General features: G+C 43.5%; 1 protein-coding gene across 2 annotated transcripts; it reads left to right on the top strand.

The window, feature by feature from the left end:
- Positions 1–285: 285 nt before the first annotated feature.
- lrrcc1 (leucine rich repeat and coiled-coil centrosomal protein 1) lies at positions 286–23,628 on the top strand. Of its 2 annotated transcripts, XM_055867305.1 has the most exons (20): positions 286–403; positions 961–1,007; positions 1,102–1,307; positions 1,427–1,492; positions 1,686–1,853; positions 3,800–3,966; positions 4,858–5,079; positions 5,837–6,048; positions 6,301–6,454; positions 7,163–7,311; positions 7,506–7,710; positions 7,873–8,012; positions 9,741–9,942; positions 10,353–10,538; positions 12,654–12,828; positions 15,487–15,650; positions 21,047–21,255; positions 21,568–21,705; positions 22,048–22,183; positions 22,344–23,628. In XM_055867305.1, the coding sequence occupies exons 2-20, from the start codon at positions 964–966 to the stop codon at positions 22,452–22,454; spliced, it is 3,054 nt and encodes a 1,017-aa protein (XP_055723280.1). In that variant the 5' UTR covers positions 286–403; positions 961–963; the 3' UTR covers positions 22,455–23,628. The 2 variants fall into 2 exon arrangements, with proteins under 2 accessions (XP_055723280.1, XP_055723281.1); XM_055867306.1 differs by lacking the exons at positions 286–403; positions 961–1,007 and having other exon boundaries at positions 1,292–1,307; positions 1,741–1,853.
- The last annotated feature ends 1,807 nt before the right edge of the window (positions 23,629–25,435 follow it).

Genomic DNA, 25,435 nt, shown 5'->3' with positions numbered 1-25,435 from the left:
TCCAGGCCATTGGCCTGGCGGAGGACCAGATAGGATTTAAAGTAGTAGTGGAATAGGGGTGTGTTTTAATGAATGTAGGATTCGAGGCTAGAGACATTTTACGTTTTTTTTTCCTTTCCCCTTTTTTCGTAGCGCAAAGTATAATGGGTTTATACCCCAGTCTAGTTGGTGAAGGTACTTGCAACATACTGTATACTGGATGCCAAACGCTGTAAAACATCATCAAAGAAGAAGACCCGTGCACAAGGACGGCCTGCGCATTACCGCCACCTGCAGTGCTTGACCAGTAATGCAACTGAATATGAACGGAACTCGATGACAGAGGCGGCCAGTTCAAGTGGAGCGGCGGCAAAACAACAACAACAGATGCTGAACAACTTCTACAAGTCACATTGCACTGGAGGTTAGTATTGGATTAGGACAGTACACATGGCACACATTTAGCTATGTTTTGTTAGTGGTTAAGGTTGTCGTGGGTCGAGGGAGGTTTGCTGTTCCTATGTAGTATGTCGGTTTGTTGTTAGCATGGCTACAGTACGTTAGCTAGCTAACGTTAGTTGCATAGTTTTGAACAATTAAAAAAAATATATATGTTACACATGTCTTTATGTCTAACATTCGGATGAGGTTGTTGGTAAGTTGCCGGGCTACATTAGCTATCCTTCATATCTAGAAAACCCTTATTTGATAACGTTAGTAGCTAACGTCTTAACCATAAACTGGCAAGCTAACGTTTAGCTACACTAGAACCACAATCTTAACAATAAGATATCTTTGCTAGGTAACGTTACTACTAGCACATATAACGTTAGATACATACCTTAAGTGCACTGTCATAAAGTCCCATTTTGCCATTTCAACACCCTGCCACTGTTTGGTCAACTGAAGGATGTGGCTGTAGAAATGTAACCACTGAAATTGTGCATGAATGAAACTGGCTATTTATTTTTGATATTCTAGGCGATGGCGGATGGAGAGCTGTGTCTGATAGATAAGAGCATATCAAGGTAATCACACCTTCGTCTTCCAGTAAAATCTTCACCTGGAACTTCTGTATTAAATAATCAATGGAATTCTCTCATCATGTCACCCTCTGTGTAGTTTGCTGGAGGTCCCATTGCGTGCCAATGTCACATCCCTGAATCTGCATTGTAACCGTATTCTGAAAGTAGAGGGCTTGACCACTGCTTGGCATCTCCGACACTTGGATCTGTCATCCAATCATATCTCTCGCATCGAGGGACTCAACTCTCTAGCCTCACTGAGAACCTTGAACTTGTCCTGCAACTTGATCACTAAGGTCGAAGGTGAGCCCTGGTCAAACACAGAAAAGTGTTGTTCAGTTAGTTTTTATTTTTGTCACACACATTCGGAATTGGGCCACCCTGCCTTTTTTGCATATAAGATGTTAATTTCTCCTTTTCAGGACTGAATGGACTTGTTAACCTGATAAGATTAAACCTGGCCTATAATCAGATAAGTGACCTCACAGGTAAGTTTCAGTTCATACTTACATGCACAGTGTGCAGCCTACTGACCACAACATTCATGAACAGGGATGGGCAACACTGTCCCAGAATACTAGAGTTGCCCATCCCTGCTCATGATGATCACACATGGCCAAGTTTTCCATAACAGAAATTTACATTTACTATCACATGAGGGTGATTGGTTGTAATACCCAGGTTTGCTGTATCTTCATGGGGCGGAGTACAAACTGAGACACCTCCATCTCCATAGCAACCGCTTGGACAGCATCAACCAGCTGCTGCAGTGCATGCTGGGACTGGAGAATCTGAGTGATGTCACCCTAAGCGTGGAGGGAGCAGGCAATTCAGTCTGCAGCTTACCAGGTGAGTGGTGATGAAAATGGAGTGCTGTTGCAGTGCTATTTGAGCTACACAATTCCTGGGTAGCCATATTAAACCTCTATTCTGAGTGAAAATGCAATAGTATGTCCATGAAAAACCAAAATGTTGCAGTTTCTTTAGATTTAGCCAGAGATACAGGGCCTTCAGAAAATACTCACACCCTTTTACTTTTTCCACATTTTGTTATATTACAGCCTGCATTTCAAATTAATTAAATTGAGATTGTGTGTCACTGAACTACGCTCAATACCCCATAATGTCAAAGTGTAATTTTGTCTGTTAATACATTTTTGAAATTATATTTTTTTTTAAATGAAAAGCTGAAATGTCTTGAGTCAATAAGTATTCAATCCCCTTTGTTATTACAAGCCTAAATAAGAGTACAAATGTGCTTAACAAAATGCATAATAAATTGCATTGACTCATTCCCTGTTCGATAATAGTGGTTAACATGATTTTTTTAATGACTACCCCATCTCTGTACCCTACGCATACAATTATCTGAAAGGTTCCTCAATCTAGTGGTGAATTTCAAGAACAGATTCAAACAAAAAGACCAGAGAGGTTTTCCCAATGCCTCGCAAAGAAGGGCACCAGATTAGTAGATGATTAAGAAGGGAAAAAAGCAGGCGCTCAATATTCCTTTGAACATGGGGAAGTTATTAGGCTTTGGATGGTGTATCAATACACCCAGTCACTACAAAGATACAGGCATCCTTCCTAACTCAGTTGCTGGAGATGAAGGAAACTGCTCAGGGATTTCACCATGAGGCCAATGGTGATTTTAAAACAGTTAGAGTTTAAAGGGATACTTTGGGATGCTAGCAGATACCCATAGACTTCCAGTCATTGCGCTAACGCTAGTTAGTGTTGGCTCTCGAAACTACCTTTAACCTCCTTTATACTGGACACAGAGACATGAAAATAGAATAGCCAAAATCCTGAAATATCCCTTTTAATGATTGTGATATGAGAACTGAGGATGGATCAACAGCATTGTAGTTACTCCACAATACTAACCTAAAATGAAGAAGTGAAAAGAAAGAAGCCTATACAGAATACAAATGTTCCAGAACATCCATCCTTTTTCAACAAGAAACTAAAGTAATACTGCAAAAAATGTGACAAACTTTTTTGTCCTAAATACAAAGTGCTATGTTTGGGGAAAATCTAACGCAACACATCACTGAGTACCACTCTTCATATTTTCTAGCATGGTGGTGGCGACATCATGTTATGGGTATGCTTGTCATCGACAAGGACTAGGGAGTTTTTTTTTACGATAAAAAGGAACGGAATACAGCTATAAGCATAGGCAAAATCCTAGTGGAAAACCTGGTTCAGTCTGCTTTCCAACAGATACTAAGAGACAAATTCACCTTTCAGCAGGACAACAACCTAAAACACAAGGCCAAATATACACTGGAGTTGCTTACCAACACGACATTGAATATTCCTGAGTGGCCTAGTTACTGGTTTTACTTAAATCTATGGCAAGACTTGAAAATTGTTGTCCTCCAATGATCAACATTCAACTTGACAGCTTGAAGAATTGTAAAAATAATAATCGTCAAATATTGTACAATCCAGGTGTGAAAAGCTCTTAGAGACTTTTCAGAGACTCACAGCTGTAATCACCGCCAAAGGTGCTTCTACAAAGTATTGACTCGGGTGTGAATACTTATGTAAATTAAATATTTCATTTTGAATACATTTACAAAAATGTAAGAAACATGTTTTCACTTTGTCATTTTGGGATACTGTGTGTAGATTGGTGAGAGAAATTCAGTGTGAAACACAACAAAATGTGTAATAAGTCAAGGGGTATGAATACTTTCTGAAGGCACTGTAGGTCATGTAAAGTAAGTTTTTTTTGGTCATCTATTTAGCATATTCAAACTCAATGACTCCTGTGTTCCCTGCTGCAGGTTACAGAGAGATGGTGCTCCAGTCCTTATCCCAGGTCTCCAGCCTGGATGGGGTGGACCGGCTGGGGAACCCTGCTCCTCTGGGGGAGGACAGTCCCATCGACATCCCCGGCCTGGAGGATTACGTGGACTTCTTGCTCTCTTCAGACACCAGTGCCAACGAACTGGTAAACTTTAATCACAACCAAATAATATTCTATATAAAGTATGCCAAAAGGGTTGTACCACATCTTAAAACTGATGTGTGTTTATATCACCCTCTATGTCAGTGATGGGCAACCCCTTTTGTAGGCCCGTGGATCAATTTCCCCAGATCAATTTTTTTTAGAAGGTGCATTTAAAAAAAATGTGTTTGTGCATCAGCAGTTTCTCTTGTTATGTCAGTTACTGACAGTCACTCAATTAGCCCATGCCAGCTAACATTTTTGGGAAGGGTAAGTTAGTCTCGCGTCCAGAAATCTAAAGTTGTACTAACCATGGTCAAATTACCGACCGGGAGGGCCCCATTGATTTTATTAGTCACTCTCACTCAGATATCATATTAAAAACTGCAAACCTTTCTCTCCACCCTATGGCAAAATGTGTAGTATTGCAGGAAATTAGCTGTGAAACTGCAAATATTTCTCTATGCCCCATGGCAAAATAGTAGTATTGCAATAAATGAGTTATAAAATTGCTAAATTAACTCTAAAATGTAAATTTTTCTCTTTCCGCTGTCAAGAGGGGGGGGGGTCCGCAATTTTTTTTTGCTCACAGTGTGTGTGTGTGGGGGGGGTACAACAAAATGTTTCTTAGGGCCCCCAAAACACTATGGGTATGGAGGTGGGTACCAAGATGATTTCAGATCAATGTTGCACTTCCTGCTCTATGTAGGATGACTACTTAGATGACAAGTAATTTTATAAGCAGTGTATATGAATACTTTTTGCAATTTGAAGTAGTTTAAGTGTCACCATTTTGGGTCACTTTGAACTGTTTTTCTCTATCTGGCACATGGCATGTTTCTCTGGGTGTATTATGTTGTAGAATTAACATCTCAACATAAGATGTCCCCACAGGCCAGGGTTGACGGCTCTCCCACCACTTCCCGTATTGACGAGGTGCTGAAGCAGTTCCACCAGCGGGCAGGGGGCCCAGTGGGGGCTCCAGATCCAGTCAGACGGCCCCAGGTTTTACAGCCAGGTTGGGCTACAGTGGGCAGCTATAGTACAGCAGCAGACCCAAACAATGAACAACGCATCCAGAAACTAGAGCACCAGGTGTCCCGGCTGTTCCAACAGGTGAGACTGGATGGAACGGTCTAAAGACGTCTGACTGATGCTGATCAGCACCTGTGTGAAGATTGTGTTGCTGTATAAACATTCACATACACTGAGTGTACAAAGCATGACAGACTGACCAGGTGAATCCAGATGAAAGCTATGATCCCTTATTGATGTCACCTGTTATATTCAAATTAATCCGTGTAGGTGAAGAGACGGTTAAATGAAGGTTAAAGAAGTATTTTTAAGCCTTGAGACAATTGTGCCATTGAGGGTGAATTGGCAAGACAAAATATTGAAGTCCCTTTTGATTGGGGTATGGTAGTAGGTGCCAGGCGCCCCGGATTGAGTGTGTCAAGAACTGCAAAGCTGCTGGGTTTTCACACTCAACAGTTCCTCGTGTGTATCAAGAATGGTCAACCACCCAAAGGATATTCAGCTAACTTTACACAACTGTGGGAAGCATTGTAGTCAATATGGGTCAGCATTCCTGTGGAACACTTTTGACACCTTGTAGAGTCCATGCCCAACGAATTGAGGCAAAAGGGGGTGCAACTCAATATTAGGAAGGTGTTCTTAATGTTTTATACACTCAGTTTATACACTCATCACGCATACAATGAAATTATGGCCCAATTTTATAGTAGTACTATACAGTGGTGTAGTGTTCTCTACACTGTAGAGTATTTGAGTTGTATACTACAAAGTAGTGTAGTAGTATTGCATATGATTTATCCACCTGCATCACTGATGAAGCTCCTAACCTGGTCGCCAGACTCCTGCAGGGGAGGTCTCCAGCAGCTCCACCCCCTTTGTGAAGGTACGGAGGCCCAAGAGGGACATAGACAACACGTCAGAGAGTGAGTGTGACAGCGGAAAGGAGAACCGGGGGCGTCGCTCCAGGATCCCAACTCGGCACAGGGGTAGCAACAGTACTGCAGTGAAGAGGACCATCAAGCAGCCCACCAAGGCCAAACAACCAGACAGGTAACAGACACTGCCTCTCTGCTGGCAAGTTTCTTATTTGACAATTTCACACTTGTCATGATCTCCACACATGACACAGTGACATTGACACTGTGGTTATGCTTCATCAGATTCTTATCATACGCGCTCAGTTCGAGTCATTTTGTTTTAGTGAACCTAATCAATCATAGTTGACACATTTTCATACTCATTCTGAAACCTATAAAGCACGACCCTTATTGAGACTGCTTTGCTTTGACTTTTTATGTGTAGTGATCAGGAGAGAAGCAAAGGGAAAAGTTCAAAGTGTTCAGTTGTCCCTGGGAGGAAGTCAGGCGTCCATCAGGTCTTTGGGGTTGCCGACTCAGTAGGACCAGTCAGGAAGACCCCCAGCAGCACCAAAGAAGCAGTGGAGGAGACCTATAGGGTACGGACCATAGACCACAGTTCTCATATGCAGTATTTGTGTACATCAGTGATGTAGTGTTTTATTTTTTATATTTTTTATGGTGAGTAAAGTAATGCTCCGTATACTTTAATGCTGGGTTCCCTAGCTGGTTTAATTAGGGCCCCTAAGTTTTCTGAGCAACATTTTTTGGGAGTATTTTTATTAGATTTTATTCTTGGACATGAAAGACTGTAAAAACACCAGGAAATCAGCTCCAAGTGATGTTCATTTAAGAAATCTGTTTCCAAGTATTCCCACGTGTAGTAGAGACGCTTGATCTTTAACAAATGTAAGCAAGGTTTGAAATGATTGTGTTTTAGTCTTTGGATTGTTGCGATCAATTTGCAGTCTACAAATCATTTGTAATCATGTTCCGGCCCCTGAACGTCCGCTCAAGAAAAAAATGGTCCCGTGGCTGAATCTAGTTGATGAACCCTGCTTTAATGCATTTTTCCGCAAAAGGATGGTAAATGCTCGTACAGGTGTGTAAACGGCGTTTAACGTCCTCTACACCACTGCTGTACATATCGTCGTTGAACTTAACTAGTTCGGCTGTCATATCATGCATAGATTCCCTGTCTAATTGAATATATCAACTTAGTGATTTTGTAAACTGCTACTGATACTATGAAAGTGCGTGCATAATTAGTGCGCCACAATGAACTTTGTGTTTGCGTGCCTCCCTAGGCGATCGTGGAGGAGCGTGATCAGGAGAGAGAGAGGCGGTGGAAGGCTGAGCAGGCTGTGAGGAAGCTGACCGAGCAAATGAAGACCTTGCAGACCCAGGCCAGCCAGGAGAAAGACCTGCAGAGCATGGCCCTGCACACCACCGACAGGTTAGAGTAGTTTACTGTATACAGTACATAAACAAACACAGAAATTCCTTATGCTCTTGTCACAAAAAGTTAAAATCTCTGCTAAATTCCCACACACACTTTACTTCCGTTATCTCATGCTTCCTGTAGGTTTTTAATACAAGCTAAAGTTGGACCTTGTGTCTCACTCCCCTGTCTCTCTTTCCACCTCCCAGACTGAAGGAGCTGTTGTTGAAGGAGCGTTCGGAGCGCTCTGGTCTGCAGGCTCGCGTGGAGGAGCTGGAGGAGAGGTGTCAGAGCTCCGCGCTGCAGCTGGAGCAGGTCCTGCAGCGGGAGGAGCAACACAAGAGGGCGCTGCGCAGCCTGGAGGAGAGCACGTCCCATAGTGAAGCACAGAAGGCCCGCCGGCAGGCTGAGGAGGTAGAGCTACTGCCGCTTCATAACCCTTGATACTTCATGGATATAGTAGAGCTTCCATAGGTAGCAGTCGGACGAAATGTTGCAACGTGGTCAGGAAAAATTCCAAGCCCTTGTGCTGCAACATAGTACTGAGTAGGGTTTGACCTTTTGATGACCTTTCAGATGAAGAGGAGCCAGGAGCTGGAAAACAAGGCGTCGGCCCTGATGAGAGAGCTTGAGATCCAGCGAGCTTCGCTCCGACAGCATAAAGACAAGCTACGGCAGCTCCACGAACTACTGGCCTCCAGGGAACAAGTGCACAGGTACAGTTAACAAACTAAAGTTTTGGCAAGTCAGTTAGGACATCTACTTTGTGCATGACACAAGTCATTGTTCCAACAATTGTTTACAGACAGATTATTTCACTTATAATTCACTGTATCACAATTCCAGTGGGTCAGAAGTTTACATACACTAAGTTGACTGTGCCTTTAAACAGCTTGGAAAATTCCAGAAAATGATGTCATGGCTTTAGAAGCTTCTGATAGGCTAATTGACATAATTTGAGTCAATTGGAGGTGTACCTTTGGATGTATTTCAAGGCCTACCTTCAAACTCAGTGCCTCTGCTTGACATCATGGGAAAATCAAAAGAAATCAGGCATGACCTCTGAAAAGAATTGTAGACCTCCAGAACTCTGGTTCATCCTTGGGAGCAATTTCCAAATGCCTGAAGGTACCACGTTCATCTGTACAAACAATAGTACGCAAGTATAAACACCATGGGACCACACAGCCGTCATACCGCTCAGGAAGGAGACGCGTTCTGTCTCCTAGAGTTTAACGTACTTTGGTGCGAACAGTGCAAATCAATCCCAGCACAACAGCAAAGGACCTTGTGAAGATGCTGGAGGAAACGGGTACAAAAGTATCTATATTCACAGTAAAACGAGTCTTATATCGACATAACCTGAAATGCCGCTCAGCAAGAAGCCACTGCTCCAAAACCGCCATAAAAAAAGCCAGACTACCATTTGCAACTGCACATGGGGACAAAGATTGTACTTTTTGGAGAAATGTCCTCTGGTCTGATGAAACAAAAATAGAACTGTTTGGCCATAATGACCATCGTTATGTTTCGAGGAAAAAGGGGAGGCTTGCAAGCCGAAGAATACCATCCCAACTCTGAAGCACGGGGGTGGCAGCATCATGTTGTGAGGGTGCTTTGCTGCAGGAGGGACTGGTGCACTTCACAAAATAGATGGCATCATATGGAGGACAATTTTGTTGAAATATTTAAGCAACATCTCAAGACATCAGTCAGGAAGTTAAAGCTTGGTTGCAAATGAGTCTTCCAAATGGACAATGACCCCAAGCATACTTCTAAAGTTGTGGCAAAATAGCTTCAGGACAACAAAGTCAAGGTATTGGAGTGGTCATCACAAAGCCCTGACCTCAATCCTATAGAACATTTTTGGGCATAATTGAAAAAGCGTGTGCAAGCAAGGAGGCCTACAAACCTGACTCAGTTACACCAGCTCTGTCAGGAGGAATGGGTCAAAATTCACGCAACTTATTGTGGGAAGCTTGTGGAAGGCTAGCTGAACCGTTTGACCCAAGTAAAACAATTTAAAGGAAATGCTACCAAATACTAATTAAGTGTATGTAAACTTTTGACCCACTGGGAATGTGATGAAATAAATAAAAGCTGAAATAAATCATTCTCTCCACTATTTATCCTGACATTTCACATTCTTAAATAAAGTGGTGATCCTAACTGACGTAAGCAGGGAATTTTTACTAGGATTAAATGTCAGGAATTGGGAAAAACTGAGTTTAAATGTATTTGGCTATGGTGTATGTAAACTTCCGAGACTACAGCGCCTTTTTTTGCAGTACGGTGCCATCATTAGGGCACACAATGGAAAACGAGCGTTTCTTCACCGTTTCACTCAGTTTCAAAATGTTTTCTCCCTATTGAACATGACCCAGATATCATTAATTTAGTTAGTCAGTCAGTGAGTGTCTTAACGGTGTCGTCCTGTTTCACAGGAAGGAGCTGGAGGGTCGGCTGGTGCCAGGCGGGGCAGAGTTCCGGGAGGTGGTGGCCAGGGAGGTGGCTGGTGTGGAGGAGAGACACGCCCAGAGCAGGGCTGGGTTGGAGGACAGATTGGCCCAGGCCACACAGCAGTACACTGCCCTGGAGAACGAGTTCCGTATGGCCCTCACCATCGAGGCTGCTCGCTTCACTGAGGTCTGAACACTGAACATCAAATAAAACCGTTTATTTATTATTTAACTTCCACTTGCATAAAAAGACAGCTGAAGCAAGGACACCTTTTGACCTGTTCTAGAAACTTATGTAGTGTATGTGTGTGTGTATTGTGGTAACGTTGACACTTTGGTTCATTAGGTATTAAATGTCCCCTAGCTCTCTCAGTTCTCTAACTTTGACCTTCTACTAAATAAGCTTGAAGAAAACACATATTGCTGGTCAGATTGAGACAAACCGGGAATGCACGGTAGTGGACTTTCATAAAAACTATGAATTAAGACAATAGGACTAAAGAGAGCCTTTTACTAATGAAATTGATGATGAGATGAATATGAAACCTTTTGATAGGAACAACTAACAAGGTTTCTGCCTGTGTCCTCCGTACGTAGGTGGAGCAGGGCTGTACCCGGCTGAGTGCTGAGCTGTCGGAGGTGAAGGCTGCCCTGTCTCAGACCCAACAGAGAGAGAGACAGGCGGGGGGTCTGGTGCAGGAGCTCACCGCCATGGTCAAGGAGCAGAAGAGCCGCATCACAGAGCTCAGCAAAGCCAAGCGAGACGCCGTCACTGAGCTCAAGGTACAACATCACGACCGAGGCTCTTCAGCATTTTGCTTAAAGCTATCAAATTATTTCGAATCTGCAGTACCTGGTAGTGATGGGGGGGAAAATGTATATACAGTGGGGCAAAAAAAGTATTTAGTCAGCCACCAATTGTGCAAGTTCTCCCACTTAAAAAGATGAGAGAGGCCTGTAATTTTCATCATAGGTACACTTCAACTATGACAGACAAAATGAGGAAAAGGAATCCAGAAAATCACATTGTAGGATTTTTTATGAATTTATTTGCAAATTATGGTGGAAAATAAGTATAAAGACATCAACACTGAAATAACACATATGGAATCATGTAGTAACCAAAAAAGTGTTAAAACAAATCAAAATATATTTTATATTTGAGATTCTTCAAAGTAGCCACCCTTTGCCTTGATGACAGCTTTGAACACACTTGGAATTCTCTCAACAAGCTTCATGAGGTAGTCACCTGGAATGCATTTCAATTAACAGGTGTGCCTTGTTAATTTGTGTAATTTCTTTCCTTAATCCTTTTGACCAAGTCTGTTGTGTTGTGACAAGGTAGGGGTGGTATACAGAAGATAGCCCTATTTGGTAAAATACCAAGTCCATATTATGTCAAGAACAGCTCAAATAAGCAAAGAGAAACGACAGTCCAACATTATTTTACGACATGAAAGTCAGTCAGTCTGGAAAATTCAAGAACTTTGAAAGTTTCTTCAAGTGCAGTCGCAAAAACTATCAAGCGCTATGACGAAATTGGCTCTCATGAGGCCCGCCACAGTAAAGGAAGACCTAGAGATACATCTGCTGCAGAGGATAGGTTCATTAGAGTTACCAGCCTCAGAAATTACAGCCCAAATAAATTCTTCAGAGTTTAAGTAACAGACATCTCAACATCAACTGTTCAGAGGAGAATCAGGCTTTCATGGTCAAATTGCTGCAAAGAAACCACTACTAAAGGACACCAATAAGAAGAAGACTTGCTTGGGCCAAAAAACACGAGCAGTGGACATTAGACCGGAAATCTATCCTTTGGTCTGATGAGTCCAAATTTGAGATTTTTGGTTCCAATCAACGTGTCTTTGTGAGACGCTGAACGGATGATCTCCGCATGTGTGGTTCCCACTGTGAAGCATGGAGGAGGTGGTGTGGGGGTGCTTTGCTGGTGACCCTGTCTGTGATTTATTTAGAATTCAAGGCATACTTAACCACAGCATTCTGCAGTGATACGCCATCTCATCTGGTTTGGGCTTAGTGGGACTATCATTTGTTTTTCAACAGGACAATGACCCAAAACACACCTCCAAGCTGTGTAAGGGCTATTTGACCAAGGAGAGTGATGGAGTTCTGCATTAGATGACCTGGCCTCCACAATCACCCGACCTCAACCCAATTGACATGGTTTGGGATGAGTTAGACCGCAGAATGAAGGAAAAGCAGCCAACAAGTGCTCAGCATATGTGGAAGCTCCTTCAAGACTGTTGGAAAAGCATTCCTCATGAAGCTGGTTGAGAGAATGCCAAGTGTGCAAAACTGTCATCAAGTGTAGCTACTTTGAAGAACCTTAAATATTAAATATATTTAGATTTTTTTTAAACACTTTTGGTTACTTCATGTTTCCATATGTGTTATTTCGTTGTTTTGATGTCTACACTATTATTCTACAATGAAAAACATACAAAAAATAAAGAAAAACCCTTGAATAAAGGGGGTATCTAAACTTTTGACTGGTACTGTGTGTGTATCTATTGCTAGCTAGTCAGCTGACCTGCCCCCAAACGCCGATATTTTTCATCCTATAGCTTTTATTTCCATGATTGATCAAAACTCATTTTCTCGTGCTCTCTCATCTCTCTGCAGCAGACGGTGAGCAATATGTTTGGAACATAAAATCGCAGTATCGAATCGCAATACATAATAGAATCGTGAGAATCACAATACATATCGGCACCTAAGTATCGTGATAATATCGTATCGTGAAGTCCCTGGCAATTCCCAGCCCTAGTACCTGGAGTTTAAGAGTACGGGAAGTGCCTATAAGGTAGTGTGAATGTGTTATGGGCTAAGATAATGGGGTAGGTGTTGATTGTGTCTGTGGTGTCTGTGTCCTGTCAGGGCCGTGTGCGGTCTCTGGAGGCGGGGGCGGAGGAGGACAGGCGTCTGCAACTGCAGCTGGAGCTGGTGAAGAAGGACAAGGCCAGGCTGCTGTCCCAGCTCACCGCCCAGGAGTCGGTTATAGACGGCCTCAGAGCTGAGAGGAGGATCTGGGGACAGGAGCTGGCTCAACAAGGTATGCTAACACCTTGGAAATAGAATTACTTAGTTACTATTATTAAAGAAATAAGGCACGAGGGGGTGTATACCACAGCTAAGGGTTATTCTTATGCAACACAGAGTGAATGGATACAGCCCTTAGTCGTGGTATATTGGCCATACACCACAAACCCCTGAGGGTGCTTTATTGCTATTATAAAATGGTTACAAACATAATTAGAGGAGTACAAAGAAATCTTTTGTCATACCTGTGGTATATTCCACGGCTTTCAGCCAAACGCCTTTCAGCGCTCGAAACACCCTGTTTATAACAGTAATTATATTTCTATGGTACACTATATATACAAAGTATGTGGACACCGCTTCAAATTAGTGGATTTGGCTATTTCAGCCACACCTGTTGCAAAAAATTCAATTAAATCGAGCATACAGCCATGCAATCTCCATAGACAAACATTGGCAGTAGAATGGCCTTACTGAAGAGCTTAGCGACTTTCAACATGGCACCATCATAGGATTCCACCTTTCCAACAAGTCAGTTCGTAAAATGTGGAATTTGGAAGTGCTGTTTTTGTGAAGTGGAAATGTCTAGGAGCAACAACGGCTTAGACGCGGAGTGGTAGGCCACACAAGCTCAAAGAACGGGAGTGCTGAAGCGGGTAGTGCATAAAAATCGCCTGTCCTTGGTTGCAATACTCACTACCTAGTTCCAAATTGCCTCGAAGTAACGTCGGCACAAGAACTGTTCGCCAGGCGCTTAATGAAATGGGTTTCCAATGCCAATCAGCCACACACAAGCCTAAGATCACGATGCGCAATGCCAAGCGTCGGCTGGAATGGTGTGAAGCTCGCCGCCATTGGACTCTGGAGCAGTGTTTCACCATCTGGCAGTCCGACGGACAAATCTGGATGTAGGCGAATGCCAGGAGAACACTACCTGCCCGACTGCATAGTGTCAACTGTACAGTTTGGAGGAGGAATAATGGACTGGGCTGTTTTTTTTAATGGTTCCAATTAAGGGAAATCTTAACGCTACAGCATACAATGACATTCTAGACCAGGGGTCGGGAACCTTTGACTAAGAGAGCCATGAAAGCAAAAAATTTGGAAATTTATTTCAGTGAGAGCAATATAATATATTTTAAAAGTGAATTCAACTAAATGTCAGTATAATAAGCCTCTGAATTTGTCGAAGTGCCGCTTTACATTCGACCGTTTCATCGATGTAATTTTGTCATTGCAAATTAGACACACCGCAGAACCTGCTCTCTCCACAAAGGCGAATTCTTCGGTCCATTCGTCCTGAAATGTACGATACTCGTCATCTTTTTTTCTTTTCGCCATCTTCTTCGTCGAAGGGTTAGCTTTGAGCTAATGACCGAGCAGACTGATTCAAAAGGAGGCGTTTACCTGTTTTACCTAGCAACGGCCAACGTAGGCCAGTATCATTTAATTAAAATGGACAATTGCTCCTGCAGCCCTGAACAGCGACTCCTGTGGCGGGCCGGGCGCAGTGCGCGCTAACCGAGGGGGGCGGGTGCACGGTGTTTCCTCCGACACATTGGTGCGGCTGGCTTCCGGGTTGGAGGCGCGCTGTGTTAAGAAGCAGTGCAGTTTGGTTGGGTTGTGCTTCGGAGGACACATGGCTTTCGAACTTCGTCTCTCCCGAGCCCGTACGGGAGTTGTAGCGATGAGACAAGACAGTAATTACTAGCGATTGGATACCACGAAAATTGGGGGGAAAAGGGGAGAAAAGAAAAAAGAAAAAAAGAATGTGAGAATATTTTGTTTTATCTGCGAGCCAGATGCAATCATCAAAAGAGCCACACCTGGCTCGGGAGCCATAGGTTCCCGACCCCTGTTCTAGACGATTCTGTGCCTCCAAGTTTGTGGCAACAGTTTGGGGAAGGCCTTTTCCTGTTTCAGCATGACAATGCCCCCGTGCACAAAGCGAGGTCCATACATAAATGGTTTGTCGAGATCGGTGTGGAAGAACTTGACTGGCCTGCACAGAGCCCTGACCTCAACCCCATCAAACACCTTTGGGACGAATTGGAACGCTGACTGCGAGCCAGGCCTAATCGCCCAACGTCACTGATGCTCTTGTGGCTGAATGGAAGCAAGTCCCCTCAGCAATGTTCTAACATCTAGTGGAAAGCCTTCCCAGAATAGTGGAAGCTGTTATAGCAGCAAAGGGGGACCAACTGCTTATTAATGGCCATGATTGATTTTGGAATTAGATGTTTGATGAGCATTTGTCCACATACTTTTGGTCATGTAGTGCAAATACACCCTTTACATTGATTTCAATCTCAAATCTAGGCCAACCGGTTGCAGTTCACTTTTTTGTAGTTGCTATCCGCTTCCTTTTCCATTCATTTCAATGTGTTGGGCTGCGGTAGCCGCATATCTTTTTAAGCTATTTTAGTCTGAATGTTATGTATTGTTGTGTGTGATTTGAATGTACCTTGATGAACCTGAAGAAAGGCTCACAGAAAAAAACATTATGGATGTTCCTTCTCTAACGTGATACTTTGCTGCCGTCTAGTGGCTGTTTGAACGCTCCACCAGGTCAATAAATACTGAATTCAACATTTCTCTTGAGTGACCCTTATTGACACTCGTCTTGTGTTTTCCCCTATGTTTGACCCCCCCCAAAAAAACACACACACAGGAGCGTCTCTGTCCCAGGACAGGGGTCGTCTGGAGGCGAGGATTGAGGTATTGGCTGCTGAATTGGAAAGTCAGAAGAAACAGAACGAGCGAGACAACGACACCCTGAGGATCAAAGTCAAGGTCATCGATGACCAGACAGAGACCATTCGCAAACTCAAAGAGGTACTCAAACACTTCCAAGGCCAGACAACCTCTTGTTGATTGCCCATTGGGCCAGGTGTGAATGTTTTGGGTGCCTAAACCTACCCAACCAGTTACCAGAATATATATATATATTACATTTTAGTAATTTATCAGACGCTCCTATCCAGTGCGACTTACAGTTAGTGCATTCATCTTAAGATAGCTAGGTGGGACAACCACATCACATAGAAATTAAAATGTTCCTCAACGTAGCTATCAGTAGAGTCAAAGCTAGAAGGGGGCGGTCAAGTGCAATGCTGGTTAAGTGTTCTTTTTTGTTATTTTTTAGGGGGGGGGGGGGGTGTCAAGGTGAGGAGGAGTATTTTATATAATCTTTGAAGAGGTAGGGTTTCAGATGTTTTCAGAAGATGGGCAGGGGTGCCAGGACAGAGAAGAGCTTGGGCTGAGCGGAAGGGCCAAGAGACCTGAGGTTGCAGAACGGAGTCCTGGGGTTTAGGGTTTGAGCATAGTCTGAAGGTACAACGGGATGGCCGTCCCACTGTTGATGGCGCATCAGCAGGCAATAATGGAACGCACCATCAGATTATCAATGCTGCTTTGACATGTAATAACCCATGTTGTACTCAAGTAATTTTAAAAACACAATGGTGTCGTTAACTAGCTCGACCAGTGCAGTCACAGTGCTGGGACATGGTTTAAAACCGTATTGGAGGGTTTTATAGATACTGTTTTGAATTTTAAAAGGATGTGAGCTGGTGGGCTACAGTCTTCACTTGTTAAGGTTTATCTGGATCAAGGTCCGGTTTAATTACAGCCAATTTAAAGGGGCAATCTGCAGTACAAATAAGAGGTTCACCCCAGCACTGTTTTGGTAAGCTGCTGAGGGATGGGGCTGGAGAAATGTAACCACTTTCAAATTCATAGACTGCCATGGATGCAAGGACTGACCATCCATGAGATAAACGTTGTTTTAACCATGTTTTGAGGCTATACAGTGTACTGTTTACAGTTACGTTGTTTAGAAAACAATGGCATAAAACAAGCTTATATTTTGGGTTCTGATTGGGTACAAAAGTTTAACTAAGCGTATGAGGCATTGATAAGTTACATTCTTCTGAGTCAATTAATATGTACACTACATCACCAAAAGGATGTGGACAAAGGGCTTCCCAGAAGAGCAGAGGCTGTTAATAGCAGCAAAGGGGGAACCAACTCTACATTAATGCCCATGATTTTGGGGTGAGATGTTCGACGAGCTTTTGGTCATGTTGTGTATCATTCATTTTAAAGTATAAAAATGGATGTACCAAATGCAGATTGCCCTTTTTAAAAGACTCAGGAACTATCTTGGATAGATGTATTTATAATGGTGAGCGTTGGTTGGGAGAAGTTATTTGACCAGCTTTGTAGGTATGGGGTCAAGTTGGCAGGTGGTAGGCTTGGAGCACATGATACATTCAGCCGTGTCATTGTAGGCCCAGGGTAAATGGCTATACTAGGAGCAGGAGTAAGGACAGTATATCATTACGGGAAGGTCAAACCTCCCAACCCCCAATTTCCCTCTACTGAATACCACCCATCAGATGTACAGTCGTGGCCAAAAGTTTTGAGAATGACACAAATATACATTTTCACAAAGTCTGCTGCTACAGTGTCTTTAGATATTTTTGTCAGATGTTACTATGGAATACTGAAGTATAATTACAAGCATTTCATAAGTGTCAAAGGCTTTTATTGACAATTACATGAAGTTGATGCAAAGAGTCAATATTTGCAGTGTTGACCCTTCTTTTTCAAGACCTCTGCAATCCGACCTGGCATGCTGTCAATTAACTTCTGGGCCACATCCTGACTGATGGCAGCCCATTCTTGCATAATCAATGCTTGGAGTTTGTCAGAATGTGTGTTTTTGTTTGTCCACCCGCCTCTTGAGGATTGACCACAAGTTCTCAATGGGATTAAGGTCTGGGGAGTTTCCTGGCCATGGACCCAAAATATCGATGTTTTGTTCCCCGAGCCACTTAGTTATCACTTTTGCCTTATTGCAAGGTGCTCCATCATGCTGGAAAAGGCATTGTTCGTCACCAAACTGTTCCTGGATGGTTGGGAGAAGTTGCTCTCGGAGGATGTGTTGGTACCATTCTTTATTCATGGCTGTGTTCTTAGGCGAAATTGTGAGTGTGCCCATTCCCTTGGCTGAGAAGCAACCCCACACATGAATGTTCTCAGGATGCTTTACTGTTGTCACGACACAGGACTGATGGTAGCGCTCACCTTGTCTTCTCCGGACAAGCTTTTTTCCGGATACCCCAAACAATCGGAAAGGAGATTCATCAGAGAAAATGACTTTACCCCAGTCCTCAGCAGTCCAATCCCTGTACCTTTTGCAGAATATCAGTCAGTCCCTGATGTTTTTCCTGAGAGAAGGGGCTTCTTTGCTGCCCTTCTTGACACCAGGCTATCCTCAAAGTCTTTGCCTAACTGTGCGTGCAGATGCACTCACACCTGCCTGCTGCCATTCCTGAGCAAGCTCTGTACTGGTGGTGCCCCGATCCCACAGCTGAATCAACTTTAGGAGACGGTCCTGGGGCTTGCTGGACGTTCTTGGGCGCCCTGAAGCCTTCTTCACAACAATTGAACCGCTCTCCTTGAAGTTCTTGATGATCCGATAAATGGTTGATTTAGGTGCAATCTTACTGGCTTTCCTTGCAGGGAACCATGGATGACAGAGGAAGAACAATGATTCCAAGCACCACCCTCCTTTTTGAAGCTTCCAGTCTGTTATTTGAACTCAATCAGCATGACAGAGTGATCTCCAGCCTTGTCCTCGTCAACACTCACACCTGTGTTAATGAGAGAATCACTGACATGATGTCAGCTGGTCCTTTTGTGGCAGGGCTGAAATGCAGTGGAAATGTTTTTTGGGGATTCAGTTCATTTGCATGGCAAAGAGGTACTTTGCAATTAATTGCAATTCATCTGATCACTCTTCATAACATTCTGGAGTATATGCAAATTGCCATCATACAAACTGAGGCGGCAGACTTTGTGAAAATTAATATTTGTGTCATTCTCAACTTTTGGCCAAGACTGTACAGTTGAAGTCGGAAGTTTACATACACCTTAGCCAAATACATTCAAACTCAGTTTTAAACAATTCCTGACATTTAATTCTAGCAACAATTCCCTGTCTTAGGTCAGTTAGAATCACCACTTTATTTGAAGAATGTGAATAATAGTAGCGAGTGATTTTATTTTCAGCTTTTATTTCTTTCATCACATTCCCAGTGGGTCAGACGTTTACATACACTCAATTAGTATTTGGTAGCATTGCCTTTAAATTGTTTAACTTGGGTCAAACGGTTCGGGTAGCCTTCCACAAGCTTCCCACAATAAGTTGGGTGAATTTTGGCCCATTCCTCCTGACAGAGCTGATGTAACCGAGTCAGGTTTGTAGGCTTCCTTGTTCGCACACGCTTTTTCAGTTCTGCCCACAAATTTTCTAAATGATTGAGGTCAGGGCTTTGTGATGGCCACTCCTATACCTTGACATTGGTGTCTTTAAGCCATTTTGCCACAACTTTGGAAGTATGCTTGGAGTCATTGTCCATTTGGAAGACCCATTTGCGACCAAGCTTTAACTTCCTGACTGATGTCTTGAGATGTTGCTTCAAGATATCCACATAATTGTCCTTCCTCATGATGCCATCTATTTTGTGAAGTGCACCAGTCCCTCCTGCAGCAAAGCACCCCCACAACAGGATGCTGCCACCCCGTGCTTCACGGTTGGGATGGTGTTCTTCAGCTTGCAAGTGTCGTGACGTTGTATTAGTTAATGTGGCGACTGTTGCTCTTATTAACTCATTAACCTGGGGCACCATGGGAAAACTAATTTTTATTGAGTTTCTATTTTCCAAATTAACTCAAAGAATATCAGAATATCGATTTTACCACAGCCGCTAATTAACCAGTTGTCTCTAACAGTCTCGTTCTGAACGTCGTATAGCCCGGGATTCTGCACGGACCCGGGTCTCACTAATGAATTCGCACCAAACCAATCTTAGTTGAATGTTTATTTACTAAAAAGCTAAAATGATGATAAAAGATACACATACACAAAAACACATTCTAGGCTATTGATTAGAACTTAGTATAACGGGCCAACACACTAGGGCGCGGGTTACCCAAAATGGGGATTTAAGAGAGAGAAAGTACACCAGAGGAATATACATTTGGGTGAAATTGTCAGCTATGCTCATTCTAACCCTAGCCTTGCCCCAAACTGCCGCTGTTATGAGTCAGAATATAATGATGTAATTACTTGTGGGGGGTCTCCGTGGATTTTCCCGCGTGGACCGTTCAAGCTGCTCAATGACGCACTTCTCCTGCGCACCTCTCTAGGTGTCCTCACGATGTCTGTGTCCTTTGGCTTTACTGGCCTGTTCCTTTGTCGTCGCTCTGGAAGGGGTCTTCGGAGGACAGATAGCTCTGTAGCTCAGAGCTCACAGCGTAAAGTTGTAGAGTGTAGATACCACGATTCGATGGGGAGTGGAGGCTAGGTGGTTCGGCTTGTATTCACCCGCTTAGACACAGCTACTCATCCGTAGCTTGGGTAGAAAAATATTTGTCTTCAAACTTGTTGAGTTTTGTGTTCGTTGACCTTTTAGACCTTCGGCTGCAGCTCGGGTCACTTAGTCTAATCTGTTAATTCTGCACTCACAGGTTTTATACCCTCGGGTCAGAAGTGGGCGTTACCGCCTTCAGGGCAATTCTTTATATTATATAGGGAATATGGCCCTGAGCTACGGGACATGCCACCACATGTCCCTTAGCTCCTTCAGCTCAGTCCAAATGTCAGGTTGATTGTTCAGCATCACCTTCCCGACTCTCCCCTGTCACCTAGACCCCGTTGAGTGATGTAATTCTCTCTGACCCCTGCGCTCTCTCCCTGAGCCCATGCCCCAGACAAACACCAGGAGAAGTACAGCACCCCTCATTCTGAAACAATGACTCTCCAGAACTAATGGAGTCTATTAGGCTCAGGCCCATTCTGTGTATATGTACACTGGTGTTATTGAACCAATACATGGGAACTTTGACTGGTGTCATTGGTGGACCATTTTGACAACTTTGCCAAGGAATATGTGCGATGTAACAGAACACAGATTGAGAGTATTTCATGCCATATCTTTCGAATATGAGGTGTTTCAAGGACATGGTAAAAATCAAACCTGTTACTCTGTTTTTAAAGTCTCCTCCATAAGGGTTGCTTATAGAAAATAAAAATCAGACCTTGATCAAATACATACGTCAAGTACTTGAGGTGCACTTGATTTCAGAACTATTGGCATTTCTCTCTGTCAGCACTCTTTTGCTTACTCTCTCTCTCTCCACCCTCCCTCTCTCTCCCTCAGGGCCTACAAGAGCGTGACGAGCAGGGCCGGAGGCAGCGCGAGGAAAGCCTGCAGGCCCAGCGGCGCCTGCAGCAGCAGCTGGAGGAGTCGTCAGCCACATTGCAGGACCTGAGAGACACGGTGCAGCAGCTCAGTCTCCGCAAGGAGCAGCTCAAGCAACAGCTGGAGGACAAGGAGATGGAGCTGGACGAGGTCAAGGCCGCCTTCAGGTAGCTCATGACACACACACACAGACAAATACACTCGCACAGCACACTGCACTGAATTAACTTGAGCTCCACATGTTACTCATACATTTCCATAAATCATGCATTGATGTAAATGGGAGATTTGAATGAAACATTTTGTACAGATGTGGATCTCAAATTGTGATTTTACCTATCATAACATCATTCTGAGGACCACAATCCAATATGTCTGACACTGTCACCATCCTCAATTCTTTTAATGTATGCACATTGTCCCCACTACATTCCTTCATACATACTTCGTGTTTACTACTTATATGTTCTCCCCTGCAGTGTGTCCAATAAGAAGTGGCAGGACAAGGCTGACCTGCTGACCCGGCTGGAGAGCCAGGTGAAACGCATGAAGGAGGGCTTTGACTCTAAAGAGAGCCTGCTGCTGGAGGAGAGAGACAAGGCTTCACAGGCACACAAGTACGCTGACTAACACACCTTCAATAGGACAATATATAGGGCTTCCTATCTAATCCAGCCGTGTATCATTATTATGATATGGTCATTAGCAGATGCTTTTATCCAAAGTGACCTATGGTAAATGCATAGATGCATTCATTTCATTATATGTGGCCCATATGTATGAGGGAATGAAACAGAAGTCCGGTGTTGCAAACACCGAGCTCCAATGACCAACTGAGCCACCGGAACCATATAAGAGATGAGAATATAAGACATTGGTTGAAGAGCAGCAAGCCTGCAACGGTGGTCTAGGTCAGAGTAATGACAACAGTGTATCTGTGTTTGTGGTTTCCCCTCCAGAGCGGTGGTAGAGAAGCTACACAGTATAGACGATGCATTCCGGCGACAGCTGGAGTCGCTACAGGCATCCCATCAGACCGAGCTCCTACGGCTGGCCAATGACAAGCAGAAACAGATTGAACAGTCCAATCAGAAGGTAGCTTACGGTCATGGTTACCACAGTCACTACACTGACCTGCTCAGTCGCATAATAAGGAATGAATGCTAACTTGAGATCCATGCACGTAACTTGAAATTCTCCTAATGCATTATTTATGCAAATGGCTCAGATGTATGACCGTGTGTGTTTTACTCAGGTATTTCAGGTGGAGGAGGAGATGCGTCAGCTCCTGGAGGAGACTGAAACTGAGAAGAAAACAATGGAGGAGAAGATGAGACTTCTCACCAGCGTATTGAAAGACTTCTAAGTACAGCTGATGGTGTATATCATCTACCTATAGAGTTACCTATGTTTCTACTTGGATGTTACACTGATGAGGTGACAGCGTTTGTTGATGTGAATTATTTGCAAAACGTGAATGTTAAGTTGTTCTGACAGTCAAACTTTTTTAGGGGTGGACAGGTTTTGAACTTTTGTGGTTAGGCCAGTAAGTTTCAAATTAGCCCAACCGGCCACCAGAGGGTAGTATTATTCCTTTTATGTCGTGTGTCATCTGCGTCTGACTTTGTGCGCAGCCGGCCATAGACAAGTTGGTTGTTTAGCAACAAAACCGACGTGTGCGCAACTGTGAGGCAAAACAGACGGGGTTGGCTTAGATTGTTGACAATATGTCAACTATATTTATTCTACAATGTTTATCGAAAACATACATACATTTGCACAATGAGCATTTGTTGTCTCCTACATTGTTACAGTTGTTGGTTAGCTAGCTAACAAATTTTATCCATTAGCATCAATCAAAACACCTCAAAACAAGAAATGGTATCAATAACAAGATGAAACTAGCTGAAAAAAGTCACTTACAATTCCCCTCGTGGCAGTTTCTTGTCATTGTTGGTAGCTATCTGGGCATCCAGAATCACAACTCAGACTTCTGTCCCATTGAAGCGTACGTATCATTTTCGTGACGTTATCAGCTAACCCATCTATAGACTCCTGCCCCCGGCGACTGGCTCGTACATAAAGCATCCTCCATTCAGGATGCAAACATGTTGGTTTCCTCCTTAACTCGATTGGCGGGCCAGCCCCCCAAAAAAGGGAAAATATCCGTACTGTCTTAATATAACAAACATTTTCCCCGCCATTTTTCTAATTACGTCCGGATGTTGCACACAGTGTTCAGGTCATCAGTCTGTTGTTAACCCATGGCTGAACAACATCCGGAAGATGTCCGAAAATGGTGGGGAGAATTGTGTTTTGTTACAAGTGCGCATATTTTCACAATTTTTTAAATATATTTTTATTCAGGCCGGCGGGCCATTAATTAAATCGAGTTAAGGAGGAATACAACATCAGGAAGAACTACGCCCTATAGAGCACTAGTTTGAAATGTAATACATTTACATGTTGTGTAAATATTTGAATTAAGTTATCAAATGTTTATATTTTTATTATGCTAAATAAAAGCAATTTTATTCCGCTTTCGTTGCCAAGTCTTAGAAAAAGTTTTGGGCTGTAATGGGGGCCTGGGGGGGGGGGGGTATGAGCACATGGTGCAGAGATACAAATATCAGAGAGTTTCTTAAAGACTGTAATAAATAAATAAAGCAAAGTCATCTATGAAGTCACCCCATTGTTTTCTATGAGAATGCTCAGCGGCGCATTTGATCAGGAAGTGTCATTTCAGCGTGTCGCCATCTTGCTACATGGAGTTTTTGGAAACATTGCATGCGTTTGAGCTACTCTAGGAAGTGACTGTTGCAGCCTAGCTCAGTGCTGGCCAACATGCAGTCATTGGAAAACAAAATGGATGATATACGATAAAGACTATCCTACCAACAGGACATTAAAAACGGTAATATCTTATGTTTCACCGAGTTGTGGTTGAACGACGACAAGGATAATATAGAGTTGCCAGGATTTTCCATGCATCAGCAGGAAAGAGAAGCTACGTCTGGTAAGGTGGGAGGGGGGTGTATTTGTCAATAACAGCTGGTGCGCAATGTCTAATATTAAAGAAGTCCCGAGGTATTGCTCGCCTGAGGTAGAGTACCTTATGATAAGCTGTAGACCACACTATCTACCAAGAGAGTTCTCATCTATATTATTCGTGGCCATCGATTTACCACCACAAACCGATGCTGGCACTAAGACCGCACTCAACGAGCTGTATAAGGCCATAAGGATACAAGAAAATGCTTATCCAGAAGCGGCGCTCCTAGTGGCCAGAGACTTTAGTACAGGCAAACTTAAATCCGTTTTACCTCATTTCTACCAGCATGTCACATATGCAGCCAGAGGGGGAAAAAAACTCTAGACCACCTTTACTCCACAGACACATACAAAGCTCTCCATTTGGCAAATCTGACCATAATTCTATCCTCCTGATTCCTGCTTACAAGCAAAAACTAAAGCAAGAAGTACCAGATAATGTGGATACTACGCTACAGGACTGTTCCGGGATTCATCCAATAGCATTGAGGAGTATACCACCTCAGTCATCGGCTTCATCAATAAGTGCATCGACGATGTCATCCCCACAGTTACCGTATGTACATATCCCAAGCAGAAGCCATGGATTACTGGAAACTTCCGCATTGAGCTAAAGGCTAGAGCTGCCGCTTTCAAGGAACGGGACACTAATCCGGAAGCTTATAAGAAATCCCACTACGCCCTCAGATGAACCATCAAACAGACAAAGCGTCAATACATGATTAAGATTGAATCCTACTACACCGGCTCTGACACTCGTCAGATGTGGCAGGGCTTGAAAACTTTTACGGACTACAAAGGGAACCCCAGCTGCGAGCTGCCCAGTGACACGAGCATACCAGAAAAGCTTAATGCCTTTTATGCTCGATTTGAGGCAAGCAACACTGAAGCATGCATGAGAGCACCAGCTGTTCCGGACGACTGTGTGATCACGCTCTCCGTAGCCGATGTAAGACCTTTAAATATTCACAAAGCCGCGGGGCCAGACGGATTACAAGGGCGTGTACTCAAAGCATTCACACGGACCAACTGGCAAGTGTCTTCACTGACATTGAAGACACTTGCCAGTTGACTGACTCTCCCTGACCGAGTCTGTAATACCAGATCAAGCACACCACCATAGTCCCTGTGCCCAAGGAAGCAAAGGTAACCTGCCATATGATTACCACCCCGTAGCGCTCACGTCGGTAGCCGTGAAATGCTTTGAAAGGCTGGTCATGGCTCACATCAACAACATCATCCCAGATACCCTAGATCCACTCCAATAATGCCCCAACAGATCCACAGATGACGCAA

The sequence above is a fragment of the Salvelinus fontinalis genome, chromosome 17 (genome assembly GCF_029448725.1).
Source record: "Salvelinus fontinalis isolate EN_2023a chromosome 17, ASM2944872v1, whole genome shotgun sequence".
In the NCBI taxonomy this organism is placed as follows: Eukaryota; Metazoa; Chordata; class Actinopteri; order Salmoniformes; family Salmonidae; genus Salvelinus; species Salvelinus fontinalis.
This window is presented reverse-complemented; position numbering and strand designations above follow the sequence as displayed.

Coding starts and splice junctions, on each gene's coding strand:
- lrrcc1 (XM_055867305.1), top strand. CDS start 964: ATGGCGGATGGAGAGCTGTGTCTGATAGATAAGAGCATATCAAG. Junction 8,013..9,740: donor TCCAGGGAACAAGTGCACAG/GTACAGTTAACA, acceptor CCTGTTTCACAG/GAAGGAGCTGGAGGGTCGGC. Junction 21,256..21,567: donor GAGGTCAAGGCCGCCTTCAG/GTAGCTCATGAC, acceptor TCTCCCCTGCAG/TGTGTCCAATAAGAAGTGGC.